Below are 23,611 nucleotides of genomic sequence, written 5' to 3' on the forward strand. Positions count from 1 at the left end.
TTCTCTCCATCTGCAGTCTCCTAGGCTCTGCGGGCTCTGCTTCCTGCGATGGTTTACATACATTAGGCTGCTTTAGAAGGAGCTGTGCTTTCATTGACATCTGGAGTGAAATGGGAATGAAAAGCCCCATTTGTCACTGGATGGTTTAGGGAAGTTTCATTAGGGATGTATTGTCTCTGCTCATTTTGACCCCAGTTTCCACAAAGCCTATTCTTAATATAGTTTTTCAAATGGTTTCAAAGTTGAAAAAAAAAAATTGAAAAAATAAAATAATGAAGCCATGTCTCTGATTGTATCCATGAAGAATGAAAAGAAATCACTGTTGGTGTCTGCTGTAGCCTAGGAAAACAAAAAAAGAAAACCCATCCGGGTGTCTTCTCTGGGTTATTTCTCTACACTTACCAGGAATGTTATAGGAAGACAAACATTTAGGCTGGAGATGAGGAAATGGTTCTACCCCCAGAGGGTGCTGGCACTGCCCAGGCTCCCCAAGGAATGGGCATGGCTGAGAGAGCTGCAGGAGCATTTGGACAATGCTCTCAGGGATGCACAGGGTGGGATTGTTGGGGTGTCAGGAAAATCATTTTTCTGGTTAATTTAAAGCAATAGAGGCAAATTCGAGTAGGCACTGCCCACTCAGACCCTGTGTGCTCACCACACACAGCTGGGCCAGGGGGTTTATTCCCCAACTGCATTTCCCAAACACTGAAATTTCATTACAAAGTGATTCACTGAGGGAAATCCCTGGATCTGAGACTAACTCAGACCCGAGTCTGAGGAGCACTGTGTGACAGACACACACACACGCTGCATTAGGGAGCTCAGAACATCTGAATTAGGTGCTTTTGCCAAAATCAATATTTGTAAATATTCATAACTATGGGGATTCCTGCATATGTTTAATGTCACTGCTCCCACTATTTCTGAAAACTGCACAAATGTTCAACTGTACCTGCAGTTAGTGCTGCTGGTGCTCCTTTAGCATAAATGAATATTAATAAAGGTGACAGGGAGGATGCAGAGCATTTCCAGGTATTTATCAACCGCCAGCCTACCGTGAGGACTCAGCAATCCAGAGAATTTTGCCACCACACTCCTCAATTGTCTTCAGTGCTCCAGCTTGTTTGCCTAGGAGGGGGACTGACACCTTATCAGTAGAGAAACTGTCACAGAGAAACCCCTTTTTAAGGGAAATGCAGCTAAAGTGGTTCTCTTTAGTCTTTGCAGTGCCCTCCCAGGAAGTGTGGAGTGCTGACACCAAGATCCCATTTCCCAGAGAGAACCAGGATGGATTTCATGGAGACACATTGCATTAGAACTTCCACAACCACTCCTCCAGATGCCAAACAAGAAGGCAAAGCAAAGAGATCCTTCCTGCCCCCCCCAGCTCAGACTGGCTCCCGGGTGTTTATAAGAGATATTTTTAATAGCAGCAATTAGTGGAAGGGAGAGCAAAATAATCGCAGAGATAAGCACAAGCCTGGGTGAACAGAAGTTGGAACACTTCTGGCTGATAGATATTCCCTGGCATGCAAAGTTGCTGTGTCCAGCTCCCTATTGCTTCTCAATCCACACCTCAGTTCAGCTCCAGCACAGGGGGGATATCAGGGAAAGGTTCTTCTGCCACCTGTCCTGGCCAAATTCTACTGTTTTGGGGGTTTAAATCAGGCATTCAAAACGATATTTGGGCTCAGGCTCTGTAAAAATAAAGTCAAATCGTAGGTGAGGATGAAGAAGAACTCTCCAAGAAAGTACTCATCAAATCACCCCCTGAAAAACCCTTGGCTATAGGTGGAAGCAAAGCACCGGTGCTGGGATTTCTGGGAGCTGGATTTCTGGGAGCACTGCTCTGCTGGGTTGTTTCGCAGCTCTCCCGATGCTGGCTGGACTCCATGCTTCATGTTCCCCCCATCCTGTTTACTGAAGTCTCGGGCTGTGGCTCCAGTTTCAGGATCTGCTCTCTTGGCTCCGTGGCGGCGTATTTGGGATATCTCCTGAAGCACTGGGCAGAATAAATCAGCTGTGCTGGGAGACAGGGAGCGGGGAACATTGTGACTTCCAGCAGCAGCCAAGACACAAAGATCTGGGAGAACGAGCACCTCTCGTCTCTTTTCGGGGACACGCAGCCCACGTGCCCCCTTCCCGCCATCGGGCAGCTGACAGCCAGCTAATCCCGTGCCAGAAATTCCAATGGGCAGGGAATTTTCTGCAGGGAAATGATCCCTCCCAGCCAGCAGCTCCCTGGGCAGGAGACTGATCTCAGTCAGACACATCCTACTGAGAACGTCTGGTGCTCAGGTTTATGAGGCTAAACCGTCTCCAGGACTGGGAATGACGGTGAGGTTCCCTTCACGCCAGCTCCCGGTGATAAGATGTTTTTACCTTGGCAGCTTTACATATGGATATGGAATTTTGTACCCTAGTCTCCTTCCCATGCCATTACCTCTCCCAAAAGGCTGGAAGCCCTCTGAGCCCTGAATACCTGTAAAGGTTCAGCACTGGGAAAGGTTCAGCACTTTTGCATGAGCCTTTTGCTCCCTGACTCCCGCTCCAGCCTAACTTTTCCCTTCTTCCAGAAGCAGAATATCCATCAGCCTTTCCAGAAAGCAGCAAGCTCCATTTGTAGTATCCAGCACATTCAGCTCCTCCTCCAGTTTTCCCCTTTCAAGCTGAGGAAAACTCCTTTGAGTCTGCCTCTGGTGGGCTTTGCGTGGTTATTGTTGAAGGGGAGGGAATCAGGAGCAGGGAGTGCCCATTCCAGCATGGATGGCAATAAATAAATCCAAAAAATTGACTTAAACCAATCCCTGTAAACCAAAGAACCCTATAAAATCCTGTAAAGGAGGAGCCCTACATGTTTGATGCTAAGTTAGAGATGAGACCTTGGTCCTTGAAGGAGCAGTTACATCCTCTGTGAACTGTTGTGGGGTGTTTTGGGTACTACAGGAATTCCACATTTCTGGACATGAACGGACCAGCAGTGGTGTACATTAACAGGTCAATATTCCTGACATAACAACAGGATCCAGTGGGGTATTTTTTTTATTCCTGCCCTGATTCTCTGTGTTCTCTTTGATTACTTCCAATTATTTTATTAAGTTCAAAATTAAGTTAAAATTGGAATTGAACATTCGGGTGTGTGAATTGCCAAAATATCTCTTCTGCTGCCATTTACTCTGAAACTCTAAACTGACAAAAAAAATACCCGTACTGCCCCACAAGTATTTTACTCCAGAAAAATCCAGAATTCCCATTGTGCTCCTTCCAGCCAACCAAGCATGGCCCATCTCAGAAGAAACCAAAAGGAAACATATTTCTTCTGCCAAGTTCCAGTAGCTCTGTAAGGCCCAAAGCAGACAAATTTCCCTGGATGAGCATTCCAGCTTCACTCCTGACACCACCAGCAGTGCTTGGATGGCAGGAAGACGCCTAAATTATCCCAGCCTGATGCAGAACTCCTTCAACCAAGAGATGGGGTAGAAGCTGCTCCATGGATTTGTTGACAGAACCAACCCTTCCGTGTGCAGGTTTGTCCTCACCGCTCTCGCAAAAGATCCTGACTTTGAGGCTGAGGAAAAGTCAGCATCCTACCCCCTTCAAAGGGAGCAAATGCTCTGATCTTCCAAAAGTTTTCCCCAGGGTTGCTTCCATCAGAAGTTAAGTTTTGCAGGATCTAAGGTGTAAGTTTTGGAGTGGGCTCAGTGTGCCAGAAAAGCAAGGCAAGGTCACTGAGAAAGAACAGGAAGCCGTCTGGAAATAGCGCAAGCTGCAAGGCGCTCGAGTAGTAACGAGGCACAAAATGTTCAGTCTGGTCTTTTACCACTGACTGTACCCAGCTGCAGCTTCCTAAGATGAATAATCCTGTCATCCCAGAATCCAGACAGAGGCGGACACCTGGTATCGCTGGGCTTTTCAAGTTCCTCTTGAAAGGGACGCGTGAGGAAGGGGTGTGCTGCAGAAGAGCAGCACAAAAATGAGCAGAGGGAGCCCCTCCACGCCGGCCGCTGCAGGAAGAGAGCACAGAGCAGACAGGCCCAGGAAGGGGAGCTGGGATATCAGGGGTAGGATGGAAGTTGGTCCTTCCAGAGCCCAAGGGAAGCAGGTGCTTTGCAGGAGCCATGGTGCTGCCGGCAGCGTCCCTGGGGAATGTGCCATAAGGGGATCAGCAGGTGACACCAACCCTAGCAGCAGAACTGAAACATGCCCAGCTTTCCCTGCTGAGCAGGAATCAACATGGAATCAACATGGAATCAACATGGAATCAAAGAGAAGCACTGGGCACTGTCAGAGGTATGCCAAGAGCAGCCCCACTAAAGGACAATGTGATTTGGGTCCAGTGAGCTACCATGGAATGACAGAATGGGTTTGGTTGGGTTGGGTTGGGTTAGGTTGGGTTGAGTTGTGTTGGGAAGTACCTCAAAGTTCCACTCCCTGCCATGGGCAGGAACACCTTCCACCACATCTCCATCCAGCCTGGCCTTGAGCAGCTCCAGGGGTATCCTGCAGGCAAACCTACCATTCCATAGGCAGTGGCTCCACATGAAAGCAAAGAGCCATGAGTTTCTCCCCTCAGCATCAGCATGACAACTATCAAGTCTAGACATCTTTGGGAAAGAATTACATTTCTTTACAACACAGCAAAATCTGTCTGGAAGATTTCCTGCAAGATTTTCACTCCCTGACACCAAAGGAATGGCCCAGGAGCTTCACCATGGGTCTCTGAACAAGAGGCTGATCCCTCGGATGTGTTACTATCCCTCACTCAATGTAGGAATTCATTCTGTCAAGGGAAAAAGAACAATTTCAGGATCACTGCACAGCAAACATCCTCACAAAGCTCCTTTCCTTGCTGCTGCTTCCCTGCCCATCCTGTCTATGCTGGACTCACAGCCCAGCACTCCCTGTGCTATGGATGCACACAGTCCTTTCTCAGACAGTGGGAAAACTGGGAATGGGATTGCACACCTGCAGTTGAGGATTTCAGGCCCACGAGGAGCTGGGAGGTTCAGCTGCCTCCATGTGCTGTTACCCTGGCACCGACGTGCGTCAGCATCCCCGAGAAGTTTCCGGCTGTGGCTGTAAAACAGCCGGAGCTGGGAAGAGCCCTGCTCCAAGCTCAGACAGAGCAGATGAACCACATTCCCCACGACGTCCTTCCCTCCCTGCTGAGCTCACAGCACCCGAGGTGCATCTGGCCCTGCCAAAGTGCCCATCCTGTGCCTCTTCCATCCAGCCCTTGACCAGAAGGGCAAACGGAAAAGCTTTTGGTAACTTCCAGCTGATCTTAGCTGGGAATGAGTGACTCACAAAGGAAAAAATTCCCTGCCTGTTCCCCCACGACCAAAGGTCAGGCAAAGCTTGCAGCGGGACCTGTGGAGAGGCTTTCCACCATCTCACCCAAGAGCCAGGCCCCTTATTCCATCCTTGGTTTTGTTCAGGAAAGCAGATTTGAAGGCCATAAATGTTGTCCCACATCTGGCGAATGCACGGAGGAGTGGAAAACCCACCTCACTGAAAGTGAGTGGCTACTGGAGAGAGGAGCAGCTGCCAGTGCCTCCAGCCTCTCCCTTGGTGCTTTCTGGAGCCAGGCCTGGGCAATCTGCAGAGCTCTGCAGCTGTGAAAGAAACAGCCTGCCCTGCTCTGTACAGTGAAGCCTTCAAAAGGCTTGGCTTATTTTCCCAAACATGTCAGGGTTTTCACAGAATCGCCCAGAATGCTTTGGGTTGGGAGGGACCTTAAAGCTCAGCCCATTCCCTGCTGTGAGCAGAGACATCTCCCACTAGAGCAGTTTGCTCCAAGCCCCATGCCTCATCACTAATTTCTTCCTAATACCCAATCTAAACTTACTCTCTTTCAATTCAAAGCCATTCCCCCTTCTATCCCTCTCTCCATCCCTGTGTTTTCTCCTTACCCTCCCACTCCTCCCCTGTGCTGAGCTCTGTGTCCATTATAGAGCCCTTCCACAAGTACTGTTTCACTAATTTCCTGGCTCTCTCCAACTTGCACCATCTTGGGGAATCTGGCACTTTTATGTGAAGGCCAAAACACAATGTCTATAAAAGCAAGGACTGGGAACGCCGGGGAAAGGATCACATGTTCAGGCAGTCATCGCCTTCTCCCCCTGCACTAGGTCAGATGATTAAAACTGAACGGATGGAAGCAATTCCAAGCTCTGGAAAAAGCCAAAACTTCAGCTCTCAATAGGAAAATGTTATCTACAGGGATAGAAAAACAGGCAATCATGCCAGGATTTTCCAGGCCAAACTTCACTCACTGAAGTGTTCCTCAGACTCCTGCTTTGTCTGCGGGATGGGATTGAGGGGGGCTCACCCCTATTTAGTTCCTGTCAAGTCAGACCAGTTCCTCTATTCCCACCAACACCACGGCAATAAAAGAAATAACCCCAAAGTATGACTTCTCCTGCACTAGCAAAGGAGTCAACACTGGAAACAAAGGAGCTGTTTGAAAGATTCATCAGCTGGGAGAGATGGGGGTGCTCACCTGGAGAGCAGAAGGCTCCAAGGGGACCTCAGAGCCCCTTGCAGAGCCTAAAGGGCTCCAGGAGAGATGGAGAGGGACTGGGACAAGGGCTGGAGGGACAGGACACAGGGAATGGCTTCCACTGCCAGAGCGCAGGGATGGATGGGATATTGGGAAGGTATTCTTCTCTGGGAGGGTGGGCAGGCCCTGGCACAGATTTCCCAGAGCAGCTGTGGCTGCCCCTGGATCCCTGGGAGTGTCCAAGGCCAGGTTGGACATTGGGGCTTGGACCAGCCTGGGACAGTGGAAGGTGTCCCTGCCATGGCAGGGGACTGGAATTAAATGATCCTTAGAGTCCCTGCCATCCCAAAGCTTTCAGGGATTTTATGAAGTAAATGCTTTGCACTCATTGACTAAAATGGTGGATGCCAGGCTATAGGGGAAAAAGCCAAAGTGATCAATACTAGACAGTATCACGTACACAGAACAGAGTAAAATGCTGTAATTCTTCCCCCTTCACTGAAGCAGTTTCCAAAGCAATTTGGAAAATTCTGGGTTTAACATTATCGCAGAATCACAGAATGGTTTGGGTTGGGAGGGCCCTCAAAGCTCATCCCATTCCCAACCCCTGCCATGGGGTGTTCATGCCTGTGTGCACATGGGATTAAAAAAAAAAAAAAAAACACCAAAAAAAAACCAAACAAATAAATTTCTCCAAAAAGAGCTCTGCATCTTCACTCAGGACTGTATCTATACCAAACTGCACAGCTCCAGTGCTTCACTTGCAGAAGATGAATGGGTTTTATTTGCTTTAACATCCCTGCCCCGCTTTCTTCATGAGCTGGGCAGCTCTGAGTCCAAATTTAAAGTTAGGTATTTTAATTTTCTGGGCAAAATAATTGCTTCCCTGCACTCACAGGCACTGGACTTAACACAGTTGCCAGTTCTAAGAGTCACCTAAATGTGGGCTGACTCCAGCACACAGAGACAAGCAGGATGTTTTCCCAGAGAAAATGCACACTGGGGTAGTGTGTGGGGGTCATTTTCTTTGTGAGGCATCACAGGGCTTATTTCAATGAGGTGTTGTTTGATTTTTAAAGCAACTCTGGTCCCACTGACACACTTACTACTCTCAGAGATCACCTTGCAGGCCACCCTTTGGTACAGGATTATACCATCCCTATTTTAAGGCTCTGATTTAGCCAGGCTTACACACAAGATGAAGAACTTCATTACCTAATGGGCTGGATATACTGTGGTGTCTCAAAATTCGAGCTCAGCTTCCTCCTTACACAGATTTTGAGCAGATTAAGTCAAAGCTTTTGACATAAATGAGAGCAAATATGTTCCTATCACCAGTGCTTTGAGCTTGGCCATTAAATGGGAATGAGCCTGCCTGATTTTTCACAGACAAATAACTCCAGGCATGGACAATTATAAGGGAATAATGGAAATATTTGTCACAGGAATTCTCCATCCTTCCCCCACCCCAAGCGCTTGTGCCAGCCATGGGCAAATGTGCAATCACAGAAACATGGGAATATGTAAACATTCCATACACACCCAGAGATGCACACACTGCATCCATGTATAAATATATTCACACCCAGGCACCTCCTCACCTCTGCCCTGGCCACAGCACAGAGGACTCACCAAGGGACAGGAGTGTTTGCTATGAATCCAGCTTCAAACAGGGACACTTCTCACAAAGCCCAGCTCTTCTCTGTACTAAGAAGTCTGTAAATAACACCCCATTAACTTTTAATCCCATCTTTCCCATTCTGACATGCATTTTGTATTGAAATGAAAGTTATATAAGGTTGAATCAAGGTTGCTTTTTAATATTACATTAAGGCTATTTACCATGTGCAGTACTAATCCCCCTTTGAAAAAAGGAGCCTATTACCAATTCGGAAAGCTTATGTTGCCATAGCAATAGTCCAGCACTGGGAAATATTTATATAATGTCTCATGTTTTCACTTGCAACAGCCATCTTCCAGACTGGACTGCCCACTGATCCTGCCTGGCTCCTCCCTGTCCCACACAGGGCACAGCACCTGCCTGGTGCCTAACTCTGAAAAATCTGAATGTGTCCAGACCCACGCGCAGGCAGTGCCCCTGCACTCCCTGTTCCTGCAGTCCCACCACGGTCCACACGCTGTCTGCAGCTCGTGCTGATGGCAAATGTCCAACGAGAAGTTCCTGTGCCTCTACTCCCAAAATGTGTGACCACAGTAGCAGGTAACCTCCTGCTAGGGACACATCCATTGAGACATTTAGCGTGTCCAGGGAAGGGAATGGAGCTGGGAAGGGGCTTGTCCTGGATTGCCAAGCAAAATTGTATTCTATTTGCCATCTGCATGGCAGCTGTCTTCTGTTAAGTGGGCAGTTTTCCTTATCTCTTCCACACCCAATCCTTCCTCCAGGAGGACATCTGCTGATAACAGGCTATTGAATGTCCCTGCATGGCTGATAAGAACTATAGCATCCCATTGGCAGATGCTCCACCCAGAGGGAGGAGCCAACCATTCCTACCTGGATATCATCTGAGATTCTGCAACACCAGCACAGCTTCTCCACTGGATTTCCCAGAGGAACAGCTGCATCTTCCACTGGATCTTCTGAGGTAGACTACACCCTTCTACAGGATCCCTGCTCCAACAGAACCACACCTGACACTCCAGGACACTCCAATTGTGGCTGGTGCAGCCACAATTCCTATTGGACTGCTACCAGCACCCTAACCAACATGGTGTCAGGTTGTGTCCTGACTCTGTCAGTGTTGTTTTACTTTACTGCATTGTTTATTTTATCTTTTTATTTTCTTCCCTAATAAAGAACTGCTATTCCTGCTCCCATATTTTTGCCTGAGAGCCCCCCTTAATTTCAAATTTATAACAGTTAAGAGGGAGGGAGTTTACATTTTTCCATTTCAGGGGAGGCTCCTGCATTCCTTAGCAGACACCTGTATTTCCAAACCTAGACAGGGCTGCAGTCCCAGGAGAGGCTGAGGGAGCTGGGAAATGGGCTCAGCCTGGAGAAAAGGAGGCTTGAAGGGACCTTCTGGCATCCTGAGAGGAAGGTGGAGAGCAAGGGACAAGACAAGAGGAAACAACCTTGAGTGGTGCCAGGAAAAGTTTAAACTGGAGATGAGGGAAAATATCCTCCTTGAAACAGTGGCCAGGTTTTGGAACTGGTTCCCCAGGGCAGTGGTAGACTCACCACACCTGGAATTGCTCAGAAGTTTTGTGGGATGCAGCACTTGGGGACTGTGGTGGTGCTGCTGGGTTGATGGTTGGAATGGATGATCCTGGAAGGCTTTTCCAACCTCAACAATTCCACTACCCCCTCGTCCCTGGCCACCCTTACCTTGATGTGCTCGTGCAGCTGCGCCTCATGCTGCCGAGAGAGCTGCTCGTGCTGCCGCTGGAACTCTGCGATCAGGATCTGCCTCTGGATCTGCTGCTTCTGCTTGAGGGCCAGCAGCTCCTGCTGCAGCTGCTGCTCCCGCAGCGTAGGCTCCGTCACCGGCATGGAGAACTGGTGGTCCAGCCGCAGGTCCATGGGCACTGAGCTCGGCGCCACTTGCAAGGGCAGGGCTGTGCTCACGTCAACTGCGGGGGAGAACACCAGAGCAGGGTCAGCGTGGTCCTCAGCCAGCAAAGGATGGAGCAACCGTGGTCTGCATCAAGAGCAGCACCATGAAGTTCACACCATTCCCTTAGAGGTAAGCAAGGACTACAGGAATTCAGGGATCAACAAGTTTTCCACCAGGCACCACCTCCTACAAACCCCTGTGTTTGCTACAAGCAAAGCGCATCATGTGGGACACATCCATGCCTTCCAAACACACACAGAGCTCTGTTCCACTCATGCAGCACCACGGGAAATAAGGAGGATAAAGAGTAATCTGAGACTTCACAGAAAGCATTAATCCTGACTTGTGATGGATGAACTGACGGACTGCCGTGGCCAGGAACATGATGCTCTCCCTTTAAGAAACTCATGCAAAAACCACGAAGTGTTGTATAATAAATCCCAAACTAGTATGGCTTGGGAGGGACCTCAAAGCCCATCCAGTGCCACCCCTGCCATGGCCAGGAACACCTTCCATTATCCCAGGTGCTCCAAGCCCCATCCAGCCTGGCCATGGACACTTAGAGGGATCCAGGAGCAGCCACAGCTTCTCTGGGCACTCTGTGCCAGGGCCTGCCCACCGTCCCAGGGAACAATTCCTTCCCAAAATCCCATCTATCCCTGCTCTCTGGCAGTGACAAGCCACAACCCTTTTGCAACACCTGAACACAGCTTGTTTCTCCTAAAAAAAAAAATAAATAATTACTGCCACCCCATGAATGACTAAAAATCTTCTAAATTCCACCTGAGTGACGGTTCTGCCTTTCACAGGTATTCTGTATTAGTAACATTTGCTCTCTCTCTCTCTCTCTCTCTCTCTCTCGGGCAATCCCTCAGTAACTCTGCTGAGAGCTTTGAATGAACATCAGTTACAGGATAACAAAGGCTAATCCCTCAGAAACACTGAGCTTCAGCAAAACTGGAAAATAAAGGTGGGGGTTTCTTCTCCATATCCTCTGTCAGGACATTAATTTTATCTATCCCAGGGAAAGAGTTCCCATAGGGTTTTTCCCAAATACTCTCATGGAGCAGAGGTCCAGGAGCATGTTCACCCCTCCCTGCACTCGGCTCATCCAGGGAGGAGGAGGAGGAGGAGACTTTCTTTTTTTGATGGAAACATTTTCGGCAAAAGGTCACATTACTGGAAGTGTTGTTATTTTTCAATCCACAAGCACTTCTCTCCACTTCCCTATTGCTTTCCTTCCTGTGGCTTTTTCTCTGCTCCCCTCTCTCCCTAGCAGCATTACAGCAAGGATTCCTTGCCAAGAACTGATTCCCAAGCCACAGCCAGGGATTTTGGGGAGAGCAGCACACTCTGACCCAGAGATAAGCACTCAAACTCACCTTAACACTGTGTTTGAGGTCTCTGGGGAGAGCTCAGAGCCCCCTCCAGGGCCTAAAGGGCTCCAGGAGAGCTGGAGAGGGACTGGGGACAAAACCCTGGAGGGACAGGACACAGGGAATGGCTTCCACTGCCAGAGGGCAGGGATGGATGGGATATTGGGAAGGAATTGTTCACTGGGAGGGTGCTCAGGCCCTGGCACAGGGTGCCCAGAGCAGCTGTGGCTGCCCCTGGATCCCTGGCAGTGTCCAAGAACAGGCTGGACATTGGGGTTTGGAGCAACCTGGAACAGTGGAAGGTGTCCCTGCCCATGGCAGGGGTGGCACTGGACGAGCTTTAAGGTCCCTCCAAGCCAAACCATTCTGGGATCTCATGTATTCCCCTTGTCATGGCCCTCCAGGCCTTGTCCCCAGTCCCTCTTCAGGTATCCTGGAGCCCCTTCAGGCACTGGAAGGGGCTCTGAGCTCTCCCTAGAGCCTTCTCCTCTCCAGGCTGGACACCCCCAAACCTCCCAAGCATGCAAAACTCAACACGGTTTCAGGCAGAAGGAACATCCTACCACTTGTGATTGTGCCTCGAAAACCATTCCTCCTCCTTTTCTCCCCAAAAATGAGCCTTAAGTTGCCATTCCCTGCTGGAAAAGAGTCCTAAGAAAACTTGACCGGTCTCCCATTTCCCATCCAATGGGAGTCATCCCCCCACAGCTGCAAGGACAAGGAGCACAATTCCCATTCAGGGCTCCGGCAGAGGCTGCGTCATCCCTAACTCTTGACTATTTCAGGCTCCAAAAATCCCCTCTTGGCCCTGCCGGGAGCCGCTGACCCCCAGAGCCCTGCGGAGCCCCAGCCAGCCCTCCCTGCTCAATGAACACAGCCCCACAACAAAAACCCGCCTGTGCTCCAGGAGTGTTTGATGGGACACTCGAAAATTGCTTTTCTAGGTCCTGCCTCAAGAATACACGAGCACAATCGGAGTCGTGACGTGAGCCAAGGCACAAAGACGACATTCAGGGCTGGCATGAGAAATGCCAAAGCCATGAATTAGGAGACAAGATCCTGATTATGAATAACAAACTATCTCACGGTCTCTCCCTGCTTTTATTTCTTCCCTGTAGGAACAGAAAACCATCCATTTTTTAATCCCCCCCCCCCCTCCCCCTTGGCATATAGGGAATTATTTTTTCCCTGTGATCAAGTTAGCCTGATTTTAATTCCATGGTCATGTTACGATGATTTTTATACCAAGTTAGAACCATTCTGCTGGTGTTTCCCTTCCCAAATAAATAAAACATGGCTGTACATCAAAGACTGCTTGCATGCTGCATGTTAATTAAGACCTAAGACTTCAGTCCCCCTCAGTTGCTGATGGAGATTGGAAATTTGACATCTCGCAGCTCGTCCGTAACACACTGAGGGGAATAACCCAAAACACAGGGAAATGAAGTGATAATCTCTGACCTGTAAGCAAAGTGAACTTCCTACAGAAAGTATTGAATCATGGAATCACAGGATAGATTGGCTTGAAAGGAGCCTAAAAGGTCATCCCATTCCACCTCCTGCCATGGGCAGGGACACCTTCCATCTGTCCCAGGCTGCTCCAAGCCCCAGTGTCCCACCTGGCCTGGGACACTGCCAGGGATCCAGGGGCAGCCACAGCTGCTCTGGGCAGTGCCAGAGCCTCAGCATCCTCACAGGGAACAATTCCTTCCCAATATCCCATCCATCCCTGCCCTCTGGCAGCGGAAGCCATTCCCTGTGTCCTGTCCCTCCATCCCTTGTCCCCAGTCCCTCTCCAGTTCTCCTGGAGCCCTTTAGGCCCTGCAAGGGGCTCTGAGCTCTCCCTGGAGCCTTCTCCTCTCCAGATGAGCACCCCCAGCTCTCCCAGCCTGGCTCCACTGGAAAAATTAAAAACATTTCACATAAAGACATTACATTTCACAAAAGACATTATCAGGGGAGTTTGTATGTGTAGATTCTCCCACACTCCAAAATGGAAAATATCTTCTCCGTAAGTCCCAAGTGTTTTGGAAGGGATTAGGGGAAGGTGACACTAAACCTGTGAATACATTTTTCAATAAAACTAAAAGTAATAATTGAATTTTCTTCCCCTTCTCTGCTACAGCATTTTCATGCTGGTCTTTAAAGGATGGAAATTAAAGTTTGAGTCCTGAAAGCGCATTAAATTGTTAAATAAAAAATTCTGTATGAGATGCACCAAATGAATATTTAAATTCAAACCTTGTTTCAGCATAACCTTTACTTAAGGTTAATTTAAAAAATATTCACAGAATCCCAGAACCACAGAGGGGTTTTGTTGGAAGGGACTTTAAAGACCATCACATCCCAGCCCCCTGCCATGGGCAGGGACACTTTCCACTAGAAATCAAACTGAAGGTTTTTTATATCAAATGCTGTTGCCAAAATTACTCTTTCCTTTTTTTTTTTTTCTTGATCTTATACTTTTTTTAAATTTAAATCTAAGCAGCACAGAAAATTGCCTCTCACATTTGAAATCCAACATCACCTTCAAAGGGAAAGTGCAGGAAATGCTTTCCCCGAGCTCTCCCTCCCTCCGGCACAGAGCGAGTCCCACTGAACACAAACAGCTCCTTCCCAGCTCCTCTTTCTTCAATTATTCCCTTTAGAGAAGGGAAAGAAATCCCATCAACCTCCCCAAACCTGCTGCAAAACCCCAGAGAATGAGAGTCTGGTCAAGGCTGGAGGAAGAAATCAGCTCCCACTACAGGACACATCCCACCTGCCCATGACAGAGCAAGCCTGGGAGATTCCCAAAATCCCAAGAAAAGAGCATTCCAATCTCTTCTAGTGACTCTCCAGTGCCTGGTGCCCTCCCAAATCACTGCCCTCCAGGAATAAGATATTCCTGGGACTGGCTGTGGTTGATACTCCCCAGCCAGGGCTTCCCAGAGCCCATGGACTCAGCTTCTCCCTCTCTCCCAACCTTTCCAGGCCGGGGCTTTATTCCCAGCTAATGAGTTTGCTTTTTAATTACTGCTGTGCCTGCCGTGCCCTCGGGCCAGGCTCTGCCAAGAGCAGCACGTCAGCCTTTGGGCACCCACAAAAAGCAAACACAAAGCCAGAGGATGTGTTCAGGATCCCAAAGTCTTGGCTGCCGCCATCAGATCATCCCCATCCTGCTGAACCACCCAGCGGGATGCTGAGGAAGCGTGTGCATGCATCTCCCCCTCTCAGCATTATTCCCAGCTCTTTCCTCCCCAGGGAAAAGCAAAAAAATCATTTGACTTTATTCCTCAGGGCTGTCCTCAGTGTCCAGCAACAGTTTTGGATTTTTAAATAATTCCCTGTGTTTTGAAAGACATTTAAACACCAAGCTGCTGCTGGCAGGAATGCCTTGGGCATATGAGGAGCACGACGCTGGCTCCGAATCCTCGAACGCCATTCCTATAACCATCACCCCGGTTTTCCTTCAGAATCAGCCTAGAAAGGGAGGTGAACAGCTACTGTTGACTCTGAGCACAGCCAAGGGAGCACTTGAGGTGGTTTATTCTGGCAGGAAGATGTGAGCCAGTCGAGCATCACTGGATTATTGTGAATTAAATCCATCCCCCCTCCCGGCAATGGCTGGAGCGCTGGGATCTCCTCTGTCACCTGGCTGACCCAGAGATCCTTTTCCAGCAGGGCTCCCACTCCCCAAACTGCTAAACCCCCCAAAACACTGTGAGACAGTGAGATCAGAGCTATAAATAGCACTGAGCCACTGCAGTATCTGACTGCAGTGCCGGGATAAAAGCAGGGATTTCATGGGGAAGCAGAACGAAGCTGTGGCACAGCACCCTCGGAGCTGGTTCCATCTCCAGCATGGCACACGTCCCACCTAGAGGGAGAAATTAATAGGAGAGGGGGGAAACAACACTTCACCAGCTTCACTCAATTCTGAATGTTTATTCTCTAGACGAGACTGTGCCAAGCTGAACTAGAGAACCCCAAACCTGCCCAGCAGCAGGTGGTGGGAGCAGCTCCCAGGACACCAACATCCTTTGGAGCACATCCCGAGCATCACGCGGGGGCAGGATGAGGGCACAGTCCTGCTCCTCTGTGGATCCACACCAAATTAAAGAACTATCACAGATTTATGGAATGGCCTGGGTTGGAAGGAGCCTTAAAGATCATCTGGTTCCAAATCCCTGCTGGGTGGGACAGCGGGAGGAAACAGTTACTTCTGTTTCACTCAGTTCTTACCTCTGCTATCCCACTTCCAAGGACCAGAATCCCAGGGAGGGTATTCTGGGCTGGAATTAGCCAACAAGCTTGAGCATCATAGGCCAGCTGGAGCCAAAGGCAGGTCAGCACCCTGCAGTCCCTGGGAATTCTGGGACAGCCCAGGTGGGTGGCTGCAAAGGCAGCCTGGATCCTGTCTGGGAGCACAAGCTGGGCGTAAACAGCAGCCGAGGCTTCCTACGAGCTCCATGCACGCTGCAGCTCGGCGAGGGCTGGAGTCACTCCCTGCTCAGGGAATATTTCCTGCTCTGTGAATGGGAACTGAAATTAATCATCCCATCAGCCATGGAAACACGTTGTGAGGCAGCACTCCGCATGCAACAGATGGAGCTTTAAATGTCACTCACTCATTCATTGCAAGGAAACTTCTCCCTGATTACTATCGAGACCTGGAGGCAGAATAAGGGTGCAGAGATTCTGGGCTTCTACATATCCAGTTTTCCTGAGCCTAATTCCTACCCCAAACAGACCTCATTAGCATTTACTAGGAACCTACATGAAAATTCTATCTATGACAATAAGGAAGCCAAAACTTGAAGAGCAGACCACTTATCCTACTGTCTCCATCTTAGATTTAAAGCATTAAAAAAATGTCTCTTCACTTGAAGAAAAAGGAAACCCACCAAGCTACATCCACAAAAGACAGAAAACAACATTTTCCAGTAACATTTTCCACTGTTTGCAAGGAATCCCAGAATGGCCTGGGCTGCAATGGATCTCGTTCCAACCTCTCTCAACCCAGAGCAGGACATCAGAGTTGGATAAACAGGTATTTACGGATAAATAGGTATTTCCTTGATGAGAATACGGAGAGTTCAAGGCCAGCACCAAACCCTTGATGGCACAGGCGTCTCCAACAGAGATGTCTCCAACAGATGAGCCTGTGCAGGACAGAGCAGCTCCAAAGGGAGACACTCCAGTTTCTCCACCTCCTCTTCAACCATTATCCCACTTTATCTCCTTGCTAGTTTCATCAGTGACATCTCTAACAAATGAGTGTCTTGGATGGAGCCAGAGCTTTTTGTGAAATTAAAGATAATGGAATGAAAGGAGTCGGCTTGGACTATTTCTCATTTCAAACTTCACACAATTGTGAGAAACCTTTCCTGGCAGTTTCCTTGCATGGAGTGGATAAGCAAAACTTACTTGAGTTTCCAATGGAAAAGATTCTCATCTAAATAAATAATAAATAATAAAACAGAAACCAACAAAAATAAATGTACAGATCTTCTTAAAAGGTTCAGGAAGCTGTGGCTGTCCCTGGATCTCTGGAAGTGTCCAAGGCCAGGCTGGACTTGGAGCCACCTGGGATAGTGGAAGGTGTCCCTGCCCATGACAGGGGTGGGACTAGATGATGTTTAAAGTTCCTTCCAACTCAAATCATTCCAGGACTCTGTGATTCCTGGGAATGCAATTTCACCTGCCTCTTTGCTTCAGGCATTACCCATCAACTGAACCTCTTTGATCCGTCTGTCTTGCTTTCAGAACAGGAAACTTCACCCCTCAGCAGATCCCCAGGACAAAAAGCAGAGTTGAAGGAAGCCCAGCTGCACTTCTGTAGAGACAAACCCACATGGATTTCTCACATGCTTCTCTCTAATCTCACTCTCAGCTTCCTTCAAGGGAAAATGACACTTCGGAGAAGAGAATTAAACATGGAAGAGATGGAGCAGGAGCCAGAAAGTCTCATCCTGACATTACACATGAAAAACTTCCCAAGAGAAAAAAAAATCCATCTGGTTGGGTCAGGATGGGGAAGCTGAGGAACTCCCAGTGAAGGTTGGGGTTAGACAAACACCTGGACATTCCCAGTGGACCTCTGGAGTTTTCCCTGAAGCCTCCCAAGGAGTGAGCTCTCCAGAGGCAGGAATAAAGCCAGCTAATGAGCCAGTGGCACAGCATGGTTAGGGTTCTAAAGCCCATCCCATTCCACCTTGCCATGTGCAGGGACACCTCCTACCATCCCAGGCTGCTCCAAGCCCCAATGTCCAACCTGGCCTTGGGCACTGCCAGGGATCCAGGGGCAGCCACAGCTGCTCTGGGCACCCTGTGCCAGGGCCTCAATGCCTTCCCAGTGAACAATTCCTTCCCAGTATCCCTTCCTCAGCCTAAGGCCATTACCCTTTGCCAAAAGAGAAGGTGAAACAAAAATCTGAGGAATTTCCTGTTTCACTGTATTTCGAACAGCAAATAAATGGTTATTACTAACAGCAGAGTGAGTTCTTTTGTGCCACCAGCCAAGGGACTCCCAGCTGTCCAACACGCCCCAAAATGTGCAACACCATCTCCTCCACCATGACAAAAATAAAGCAGGAAAAGGAGCACTTAAACAGCAAATTGTAATAGAAATGCTACTCCACAGCTGTTGAAAACTCATAGATAACTCAAAGGCTGCAGTTTTAAGTAGAAATCCAGACCATGGTGGAAGAGAAGCCCATCCAAATGGGCAAATAGCCCACAGCTTCCTGTAGCCCCCTCTGGAAGGGCTTTACTTCCAAATAATGGATATACTCAGGTATCAGCTGCCTTAGGACCAAGATGCTACTTGTTGTCCATTCAATACAATGAGAATGCACCTTAAAATTAAAAAGAAAAAAGCCTTTTAAGAGGTGTCAAACACAGGCAGTTTCCTAGAGGAATTCAAGTAACCTCAACCTATTCAAAATCCTGGACAGCACAGAGAAATGGCACTAAAACACCTTTTTATTCTGGCAGGACAGGCAGGGGTTGCCCTACCTGGGTGCACACACCAAAACACACACCTGGGCTAAGATTTCTCTTAAGAAACAGACATTTTCCATTTTTTTCCCCCCAAAACTCAGCAGATGAACTGAACACATTAAAACCCAGAAGGCTGCTACCCAAATCCTAAAGGGTGAGGGCAGATGTTCCCTGCATTCCCCATGGCAGCAGTGATCCGTACATGATCAGGATTCCCCACGTCATGGATGGCTCTCTTCAAAGTGAGCTTTCCCTTGGCATTTATCCCCAAACCACTGACACCAGGTGGCCTTTCAGACATGGCACAAAAACTCAGTGCTGCTTCTGCTGAAAATCTGCCCAGCCTGTGGCATTTTCCTTCAGCAGAACCGGCCAGGTGCTGATCCTCAAACAGAGCCAGAGCCACGGAAGGATCAGCTTGAAGGTGAGTTTTAACACAGCAACACACCAAGTCAAATCCAGGTATGGCTGTAAAGAGTTTTAGATATTCCTCACAAGGAATCTCACTGGGATTCTCCATCTCTACCCTGCTCTGCTGAGAGCCCACCTGCAGAGCTGCCTCCAGCTCTGGAACCCCCAGCATTAAGAAGGATGTGAAGCTGCTGGAACAAGTCCAGAGGGTGCCAAAGGATGGAGCCCCTCTGTTCTGAAGCCAGACTGGGAGAGCTGGGCATGTTCACCTGGAGAGGAGAAAGCTCCAGAGAAACCTCTGAGCCCCTTCCAGAGCTGGAGAGGGACTGGGGACAAGGGATGGAGGGACAGGACACAGGGAAAGGCTTCCCACTTCCAGAGGGCAGGGATGGATGAAATTCTTGGCTGGGGGCTGTTGAGGTCCTGGCACACGGTGCCCAGAGCAGCTGTGGCTGCTCCTGGATCCCTGAAGTGTCCAAGGCCAGGCTGGACAGGGCTTGGAGCACCCTGGGATAGAGGAAGCTGTCCCTGCCCATGGCAGGGTGTGGGTGAGCTTTAAGGTTCCTTCCAACCCAAACCATTCTGTGATTCTCTGAATGCTGTTTTTCAACTCATTTTAAACTTGCCTTCCTAAGGAACAAACACCTCCATGAATGAACAAAGAGAACAGCTTGATTTTGTCCCTGGGAGCTTCTAGACTCAAACCTCCCGCTTCTTTTATTAAAAGCTCTGAGTTGGGTGGTCTCCTGCTGAGCATGGTAAGCAGCTTCCCAAACCACAACACACCTACACTGCATCTACTACAACCCTAGCAAGAGGGGAGTGAGTCCTCCCTCAGAAATTCTGATAAATTCTGGATTAAAAATGCCACTTCAGCTGTGAAACTTGGACCTAATACAGGGTTTAGGGATTCTGGCAAATTAAATGGTGGCTGCCTCTTTCAGTGGGAGGCTACAACTCTGCTCCAGCTACATTCAGGCACCAAACTTCCCTGCCAAGGAGTCGACTGCAGCCTGATCCTTCCACAAAAAGAAACAGGATGCTGTGAGAAGCCTGAAGGTGAGAGACATAAAATATCTATATAAGGATGGAGCTCCTAAACATACCCAAAATAACAGTGACTCACTTTTCAGAGCACTGGGAAAAGATAAAAGACTCGGGGAAGGAGCTGAAGAGGGTTCAGGGATTCAGCCCAGCGAGGCTTAGGAGGACACCACAGACAAAAGGCACTTGGGAAGTTGGGAGAAAGAGATGAAAAGGACATCCAGGCAGCAGCTGAGGAACAGCTGCAGGAGGAAAGCTGAAGAAAAAGGTTTTTAAAAGCAAGTCTAAGGAGGTTAAATCTGATTCAGTGGTATCTGGAGGCAAGCAGAGATGGCCATGGCTTATCTGCTGCCTCCCTGAAGTACTACACACCCTGGGTACTAGCAATAAATGACAGAAATTGGACATCCAGGCTCACTTCAACATTCCTGGCCAAAACTGTGTAAAGAAGCTCCAAAGAATACACAAAGATAATCACTACCAGAACCTTCTGTAGGTAAAACTCCTGCCTGATACACAGCTAATCCCTTCTCCACTGAGAAAACCACACCTTACATTAACTGTATTTGATTTTCAGGGCACTTTAATGAAGCTCTGCAGGGCCATCCCTCAGGTTTAGGAGCCCATTCCTTTAGAAGATTACTGAAACAAGTCATTCTTCCAGGGAAAGCCAGACTAGCTGAAACATTCATAGAACAGAACACCGTGAGTGAAAACGCTGCCCAGAGCAGCTGTGGCTCCCCCATCCCTGGAAATGTCCAAGGTTGGATGAGGCTTGTCCCATGGGCAGGGGACACCTTGCACTAGCCCAGGTATCCATATTTTCTACGTGAACCCCAGACTGTGCATCTCCCAACATTCCAGAAGCCCACAGCACATGACGCCTACAAAAGTCCCTCTGCCTTCCCAGCTGATCAACGCAAGGAGCCAACACAGGGAACAGCATTTCCAAAATGCCATTATTACCATTTTTTTGCATCTAGAAAGGTCTTGCAAAGAGATGGATTCCTGTGTCAGACCACCCCTTCTTAACAAAGGAGATAAGGAGCCAAACTCCAAGTGCGTTCAATCCTGCGTCAGTGTTTCCATCCTGAAATAAAGCTGCCTTAAATCACCACAGCCTAATCCTCCCGTGATTTCTCCTGTTTCCATTCCCATGTTTCCACTTCACAGCCGATTTGCCTCAAGTTTGCTTCTCTCAGGGCAGCAGCCTTGAACTGCAGAGCCCTGCCTTGGCGGAGACCGTGAGACAGCACCAGCTCCTGGCCATGGACCCCGAGACCTGGAGATTTCCTAAGGACTTCACTGTCCGTGCACAAGGCGCTCGGGGTCCAGAAGCAATGCTTGAAAAATGAGGGAGCCATCAAAGCTGCAGGAGCTGGACGCTGAGGGGCTGGAGCGTGTCCATGGAAGGGAAAAGAGCTGGGGAAGGGGCTGGATCCCCAGGAGGGGCTGAGGGAGCTGGGAAGGGGCTCAGCCTGGAGAAAAGGAGGCTCAGGGGGCCCTTGTGGCTCTGCACAACTCCTGACAGGAGGGGACAGCCGCGGGGTCGGGCTGTGCTCCAGGGAACAGGGACAGGAGGAGAGGGAACGGCCTCAGGCTGGGTCATGGGAGGAATCAGGAGAACTTTCTTCCCTGAAATGGTGGTCAGGCTTTGGAACGCGTTGCCTAGGGCAGTGGTGGAGCCACCACCCCTGGAAGTGCTCAAAAGCCATGTGGATGTGGCACTTGGAGACACGATTTAGTGGTGGCAGTACTGGGGGAGCAGATGGACTCAGGAGGTCTTTTCCAGTTTTAGTGATTGCATGGTTCTGTCCTATGGGAGGATGGATCCATGAGATACCAACAGGGCAATTACCAATGGGGCAATTTTCAGGGGAAGATAACACCAGCTGTCCAGACCAGTGCTGCTGGCCACAAGACACTGAGACGTTCACTTCAGCAGAGGCAGTTTCAGATAATTGTTTTACAAACCCAAACAAACCAAGTCCCAAGGAGGAAGAAACAAGAAGCACATTACAGTCAGTTTGATCACCAGTGTGTTTTTAGAGGATGCAGAATTCATTCCTGACCTTACCCAAACTTTGACTTCCCCGTACGATCATCACTCTGTCAGAAATGCCATCTCGGTATTTTTAGGTGACAGTACATTTGTTTGTACTGTACAGTTCTGGTGAGAAAACTTGTTATGTTTTGTAGGTCACTTGGTTTTACCATCTGCCTTGATTTCTGCTCAAGGAAAGTGTTGTTTCTGAAATCCTCAGTGCCGCACACGACGTCGGGGAGATATCAGAACCAGCAGTAGCTTGGTTTTGTGCCATCCCAGTGGAAATACAGAATACTCCTGGATAATGGGAAAAGGGTCAGCAAAAGCTTGGGGGTGGTCAATGGGAAGCCATTCCCCCTTGTTCTGTTACTCAGTGTCCTTGTAAAAAGTCCTTCTCCAGCTCTTCTGTAGGCCCAAAAGTTTGGAAATATTCTACAATGACCTTAATAAAAAATAAAAAAGATACACAGCTTATTAGCAAATGAAACCTGAGGTGGGAGAGATCCTTCACTGCAAGGCCTCTCCTCCCACTGCCAGCCTATCTCAGATGCCTGAAGGAGCTTTACCACACTGACAGTGACAAAGTAAAGCACTGTGACAACTAGCTGATCCTTGGGAAGGCAAACACAGAATTATTCAGTTGGGTCTTGGAATTCTATAGCAGATCCGTCCTTGTTTTGACCATAATCTCACAAGTGATGCCAGCAGCAAACCCATCTGGCGCGTGTAAGACTAAGTATCTGCTGCTCGTGGAGATCAGCGTCTCAAAATTAGCATTTGTGCCAAGATCTGGTTTGCAGTGGCTTAAAGAGTAAACAAGTTCAGCTCCCTGCAAAATGCTGCACTCCTTCAGACTGCTTTGCCCAGGGAGGCTGAATTAGCTGACAGGTAAAGGAGAACCTGGAGTGATGAGCTGCAAAGAATCATGGAATGGTTTGGGTTGGAAAGGAAACCTGTCCTCAATACCTGCCATAGGCACCCAGGGATGCACAGCTCAGGATTTCGGATGTAAAGCAGCATTTGGGTAGAAAGCAGCATAATATTTAATTCCAAGGCGTAAATAGCACCCTGAATTATGTAACAGCTCCTCAGAAGCTGAAATTCTCATCCTGTGCAAGAACATCTCTTGTGGGATAAAGAGTAAAGCGCATTCTAAACTGCACAAAAACATCATATCCACCACGCTCCAGGACTGTCTGAAACCCCTGCTAAAACTGCTTTGAAAGGACTAGAATTTGTCTTAATATTATGGTGATTTTTAAATCAGCTGTAATTTTCATTTCTCTGTCACCTCATGCACCTCACCTGAAGTCATTTTTCTCTTCTGGAACAGAACCATGGTGTAGTTCCTGCACCAGCATCCTGACCAGTAGCAGTAACTTTGTTAGAACACGTAGCCAAATCTCTGCATTGAAGCCCAAATGATTCCCAAATAACACTGAAGAAATAATGAAACTAAGACACAAAGGAGAAGCATAGAGACAACATGGAAAAGTATACACTGCTAAGCCTTTTGGCAAAAGTCCATGAATATTTGAGTATATGAGTATTTACAAGCTGCAGGGACTTGGTGGGGTTTGGTGATGTACAGAGACAAGTTGCCAAGTAACTGCATTTTCTACTTCTCTGCTGCAACTAGCCTTTTCCAACCCAGCAAATAGCAGCACAA

General features: G+C 48.6%; 1 protein-coding gene across 12 annotated transcripts in view; it reads right to left on the minus strand.

Moving 5' to 3' along the window:
* Positions 1–23,611, minus strand: part of HDAC4 (histone deacetylase 4) — a 170,913-nt gene that overhangs the window by 68,119 nt on the left and 79,183 nt on the right. For all 12 annotated transcript variants that reach the window (XM_041400239.1, XM_041400235.1, XM_041400236.1 and 9 more), the window contains one exon: positions 9,852–10,096. In XM_041400239.1, coding sequence (XP_041256173.1) covers positions 9,852–10,096 — 245 coding nt within the window. The remainder of the gene's footprint in view (positions 1–9,851; positions 10,097–23,611) is intronic.

This window comes from Onychostruthus taczanowskii, unplaced genomic scaffold (genome assembly GCF_017590055.1).
Source record: "Onychostruthus taczanowskii isolate IOZ18803 unplaced genomic scaffold, ASM1759005v1 scaffold176, whole genome shotgun sequence".
In the NCBI taxonomy this organism is placed as follows: Eukaryota; Metazoa; Chordata; class Aves; order Passeriformes; family Passeridae; genus Onychostruthus; species Onychostruthus taczanowskii.